We start from the raw sequence: 5900 nt of genomic DNA, 5'->3' as shown, positions 1-5900 counted from the left end.
ATTTCATTACATGCATTAGTTTAACTTTTGGTTCACTTGGATATAAACGGATAAAGATAGGGTTGCTACAGGTATCAGTAGGATTTGGTATGGCTATCTAATTGTTACTTTGTTGCAACAATAGTTGTTAGATAATTGTATATATCTGATATGAATCCCTTGAGCATGGGATATAGTTGGTAATCATATTCCCTATAAAGCTATGTTCTCTGAATTTGTATTCTCAAGCAGAGACACATTTAACTCCAGCCCAAATACTTCTCACAGTACCGATAAAACTATAAACATTGAATCCTTGCCACAACTTGGAAATTTGCTTTGGGGTTTTGATGCAGCCGCAAGGACCTCTTACACTAAATATTTGGCATGGACACAATACAAAGTGAAACCAGTACTACGCTTGATTTCTTGCTCTCCCTTGTACACCAAAAGCAGTACAAAATTTACAACAATCTGCCATCAAACAAGTTCACGAGCAATACAGCATTCTCCTTCTTCTGGTTCATTAGCTACTCTTCACAGTTCTCAGGCTCACATCTCTTCTCCTCTCTTGAAGAAAGAGGCAAGCGGCAGAGCAGTCGTCTACTCTTGCCGAAGGGAACTTGCGCTTCCATGCACTTACTGCTGCTTTGACGATTGCTTTCGATGCATCTTCTTTGTTTTGAACTGAGGATACAATTGAGACTACTTGCTCGTTGCTGAGCACATCCCAAACCTAGAAATAGATAACAAAGACTGGTTAGTGATCTTTTCTTGGTAATGAAATGCATAACCAGAAAGACTAGAATTATAGGGGTATAAATGGATACAAATAACCCGATACGAAAGTAGGCGCAATAGTGTTTTGACAAAGGTTAATTGTGGATAGACTCTGTAATATCGTTGTTTTGCACTTACTATGCATCTAGTTTTATAGCGGAAAATAGGCCCTCTGAGTTTATTTTTTTTAATCTTTTACCCTCAGGGAGTCCATTCCTCAAAACACAAATTTCTCTTTCTCTGAGGCTAGAGTGAACTTTTTTAACTTAGGGGGGCCTATATTCAACAGTTAATAAGCTCAAAACAGCGGTACTATAGGGGGTCTATCCACAAGCAACCCTTTTGACAAGCATGGATCTATATGTTTAAAATATGGAGATGAATATGGATGCTGAGAACTATCCGATGCATCCCAATATATTTCCGAATAATAGAATTGAATATATCAGTCAATTTAGAAGTACAGAATACAACGCAATGAACGTTTTCACTGAACGAATGTTAAATTTGAAAATTGAACTTATTTTTCCTTCAAAATTTCAGTCATGGTCAATAGCATCTAGTTGTTATCCAGATTTGGTTCCAATATGACCTTGTTTGTGTCAATTATGGATAGCGAGTTCGAACGTTCGCCTAAGACCTAAAATTTCAGCATAATTCATAAATTTGTCTCTTGCTAGGCATAAGAGTTAACAATTAGCTAGAGTTCGACTGAATGCATAATGAAGAGTTGAGTACATTACCCCATCAGTTGCTAGAACTATGAACTGATCTCTATTTGTTAGTTGTCGATACGAAACTTGAGGAATGGCAATAACACCATAATTTTTAAGCTGGAAATCTCCAAAAGCACGAGCCATGGCGAGTCCTGGAAAATTATTATTTGGCAGCCAAACACGCTGAGTATTTGGCTCGTCTCTGAGAGCGAAAACTCGACCGTTACTCTTCCTTATTCTCTCTGCTTCCTCTGTAGATAAGTTCAAAACCCAAATTTAAATACTTAATATTTAGACATAAATGAGTAAGTTGTTAAGGAAGATAAGAAAGGTTTATTTACGTGGTAGGCTTGGTTTTAAATCTGTAGTTAGTTGGATGGTTTTTAGGTTACCCTCCTCAGAAATAGTACCCAATATTGCTCTTGAATCTCCAAGATTAGATATGATCAAATCCTTTCCCTGTCAATTGAACAAAGAATGGATTAAAGGTCTTTCAAAGAAAATAGTTAGTATGGAAGCAATAATAAGCCCGAAATAAAATTTTCAAAAGAAAATGTTATATCAAAGAAAACAAATTAGAAAAAAAAAACTCAAGCATTATATTGAAATCTATGTCTTAGAAGTAATCTAGTTGAGATGAATTCATGAGGTTAGTCAAAACGAAGCAAGATGTGGTATAATCCCATGCCAAATAAGAAAGTGATTTCTGTATATGGCAAAATAAAATTCATCCACGGGCTCATCGCAAGTTTCTCCTTTGGATCAAATTGGATTTCAAGTGCATATTAATTAATAGCCAATGACTGTATTGTTTGATTACAAAATTAAAGCCTTTTCTTTATCATAACTTCGGAGTTTTGGTGGAGAGAAAGGAACTTTAAGATGATATCGAAGAAGCCCACATTCAAATTTCTCTGAGCATCTATTCAAAAGCAGATCTTAAAAAATATATGCTATGTTTCACTCAAAAATATATGTTTTGTATATAACCTAAATTTCAACCCTTGAAAAAGGACGATAAATCTACTGAGACATACCAAAGTATAATTAAACTGTCAATTCTAATAACAATTTTCAAGGTCGATGTAATGGAAAGAACCTTAACATATATTATGGAAGGAACTTTAATATACATAACAGTATGGATATTTTTTAAAGCTCGTTAGAAAATAAGAGATCATTATATCATACCTGTTTGATGATAGTCACCGCAGTACTACCACTATAAGTACAATCCAAATCAGAATGTAGCTTGAGCTCCTTATCCATGGCTCTGAATGCACTAATGCATGCTTCCTTCCACTCATCAAACATCTCAGGTGATGATGAAGTTAAATCATCGCCATCAACTGAGCTCATATCATTGCCATCAGTGAAGATGCAGCCACCATCGGCAACCAAGACAGCGTTTCGTTGGCTTAATAGCAACGAAGGCAAGTAATCTCTAACAAGTTTGCTCACAGAGTGACCATTTCTTCCATGGCCATCAAAGACTCCACAAAACACACCTTCCTCCATTCCAAACCCCTTTCAGTACAACATGAGAAAAGTATCTTAAGTTTAGTCTTTGCTTGAAATCCAATAATTGAGTGTTTTTATATGGGGTTAACTGTGAATAGACCCCATATAGTTTTATTGCTGCAGATAGACCCCTTGAGTGTTTTTTTTTTTTTTGACTCTTTTACCTTCAAAGAAAGAGGAAATTGTTTTTTTTTTTTTTTTTTTTTGACAAATAGACGTCATGAAGGTAAAAGAGTCAAAAAGAAAATCCATTCAGAGATCTATCTGCAATAATATGACCATAAAGGGTCTATCCGCAATTAGGAGATAATAAGGGGTGTCGATCCATAACCCTTTAAAATATTTGCATGCTGTTAACTTTGACTTACGAAAATTTAGAAAATTGGGTCAAATACTCATGGGTCAACTTGGCAAGTTGCACTACTTGGAGAAGATTTACTCTAAAGGAATTTACATGTTGAATGATATATATAGTTTCCTACCTCCTAATCTCGTAAGGACCAAATTACCCATGTTGGCCACTCTATGAAATTTATGCATAATAGAGATGTGTGTGTGTGTGTGTTTGTGTGTGTGTGAGATTCAAAAAATAAACTTCTTTTATATACAATATTAAAGATCAAGAAGGTCTAACAACAAGAAATTTCCGAAGTTGAAATGATAATCGACAATCATAATTCATATCTGCTTCTTAGCTCCCAAAGTATTTTTTTCTTAAGGGCTGTTTAGTTGTTTTCCGAAAAAATTCGGAAATGAAAAACTCACATTTCAACTAATTTCAAGAGACTTCAAGACATTTCCCGCATTTTTTTTTTGTTTTGCAATGAAATCATTGTTACGTCACTGTCAAGTCACATAAGAAACAAATCTAGCCGCAATAGTAACAGTGTTTCGATTTCTGTGTTTGTTTGAACATAAAAAGAGGAAATGGAAATCAGCCGCAATAGTAACAGTGTTTTCAGCAATTAAATAATCTGTTTTATTCATCGTCACTGTTTCAACAGTGCTTTTAATAATTAAAAATTCATTGAAGTGATATTTCCAAGTGTTTTCAGAGATTTTTGGTGTGAAAACACTTTTCTCAAAAATCTGATGTGGCATCCTACGTAGCACCCTTATTTCTTTAAATCACAAAACGAAACAAACATATGATTTGAAAATCGGTTGAAACCAAAATCCTACGTGACAGGGGGTTTCTTGAAATCTGACGTAACGGGGGGTTTTCTCTTTTTTTTAGCAAACAAACAGCCCCTAAGTTAAAATATGGGCTTTAAGGATAGAAATTTGGGTTTTTGCAAGCTTCCTTCTTTTTCTTTTCCATTTATCTTTTTCCTCCTCCTCCTCCTCCTCCTCCTTCTTCTCCTTCTTCTTCTTTTTTTTTTTTGGAATGCTATCTAAAGCATCTGAATTTTAAATAATTTTATTCCAAAACTTAAAAATTATGATGATAACACCAAAAGTTACTTTTCTCTTTAAAAATTATAGATCCCTCGTTCTTTTCTTTTTTACCTGAACTTCATCGCTGGTCCCCGGCCAGACCTGAAATTATAGATTCCTCTTATTCAGTGGACTTTATTTAAAATTTCTTCAGTAATCTCCATGTTACCCACATGTCCAACTTTAGCAGAATATCATAAATCAGTTAATCCATCTAACTCTAAATTAAACAGCACAACAAACTAAATCAACATCTCTAATAAACTACGAAGTCCCACATCAAATATTCATGTAGTTTCAAAAAAAAAATGATAGCATCAAATTCAGTCATCAGCATCTCAAACAAAAACCAACCCATCTATTTCATTTATTAGGTTTGATATATAATCACTGAATAATTTTACAAAAAAAAGAGAGTTTATCTTGGAAAAATACCTGGCAGAGGATTGCAGAGTCCTGATTGGGACCCTTTTTGCCTTGCTGAGAGTAGAGAGAAGCCAGCCTCCTCATTTCATTTCCATCAATATCAGAACTATACAAATCTTCATCTCCAACAACATATACTATGTTTTCATGAGTCTGTTGCTTCTCTAGAGACTCTGAAGATAAGCAGATTCCCATTTAGCTTTGAGAGAGAGAGAGAGAGAGAGAGAGAGGGCAAAAGGTTGCTTTATAGTTGGTTGTCCACGCGGCGCATGTTAGAAGATGATTAGAGGAGAAATATGAAATACTTGTTCATTTGTTTATTTATAGGAGCCAGAGAACCCTTTTGCAACTTTTTTTAAGGGGGGAGTAAACCCCATAATTCCATAAAGAGCATATATAGCAAACAAAAAACCTGTTTTCTGAACGTTCATGATAATATTGATTTCTGTAAGGCTTACATTTTGTATTTTATTGAATATACTTTGTAAGTTAAAGAAAGTTTTTTTAATGGATCGAGAGTTTTACTATTTTTACACTCCGGTGTTTCTTTTTAGAATATGTTTTTAATGTGTGTCAAATGGGTGTGATTTTGGATCGCTCTGATTTTAATTAAGTTTCTTATAATGCATTACAACTTTATACTATTAATGAGATAAAAGATAATTTAAGATGATATTACCGGATTTTGTTCAAATGTCGCTAGTTACGTATTTAAGCTGGTTAGTATATGAGTTCAGATTTTGTAACATAAAAAATGCTCCATTTGTGAATACATATTAAGTATAAAAATAAAATTATAACCTTTATTCCTAGGGAAAAATGTGTCCAGGCCCCAAAAGCAGAATGTTCATGTGACCCGCCCCCTTGTATTTTGCCCCTATTTTGGCCCATGGATTCAGCCCCAAAAAGCTACCATTTAATTGTTTAGAGCCCCTCCACTGGTCAGCAGTACCCTAAAAAAGAGGATTGTATTTGAAAAAATCGCCTGAAATTACCCTCCACTTATCCTTCCCTAGACGTCTGGTCCACAACACATGAAAG

At 34.6% G+C, this 5900-nt stretch overlaps 1 protein-coding gene across 1 annotated transcript; it reads right to left on the bottom strand.

Annotated features, from left to right (window-relative positions):
• On the bottom strand, positions 274-5118 carry LOC109826776 (probable protein phosphatase 2C 12). The gene is made up of 5 exons (XM_020393798.1): positions 4869-5118; positions 2667-3002; positions 1817-1934; positions 1503-1726; positions 274-715 (listed from the first exon to the last, which is right to left on the bottom strand). The coding sequence occupies exons 1-5, from the start codon at positions 5052-5054 to the stop codon at positions 506-508; spliced, it is 1074 nt and encodes a 357-aa protein (XP_020249387.1). The 5' UTR covers positions 5055-5118; the 3' UTR covers positions 274-505.

This window comes from Asparagus officinalis, chromosome 1 (assembly GCF_001876935.1).
Source record: "Asparagus officinalis chromosome 1, Aspof.V1, whole genome shotgun sequence".
Classification (NCBI taxonomy): domain Eukaryota; kingdom Viridiplantae; phylum Streptophyta; class Magnoliopsida; order Asparagales; family Asparagaceae; genus Asparagus; species Asparagus officinalis.
Note: the sequence above shows the minus strand (reverse complement) of the source record. Positions and strands in the feature narration are given on the sequence as shown.

What these genes read in the sequence shown, in the direction of transcription:
- LOC109826776 (XM_020393798.1), bottom strand. Translation starts at nt 5,054, where the DNA reads ATGGGAATCTGCTTATCTTCAGAGTCTCTAGAGAAGCAACAGACTCAT. An exon ending in CGGTGACTATCATCAAACAG is followed by an intron (nt 1,935 to 2,666) that starts GTATGATATAAT and finishes TTCAATTGACAG; the next exon opens with GGAAAGGATTTGATCATATC. An exon ending in TTTAAAACCAAGCCTACCAC is followed by an intron (nt 1,727 to 1,816) that starts GTAAATAAACCT and finishes ACTTATCTACAG; the next exon opens with AGGAAGCAGAGAGAATAAGG.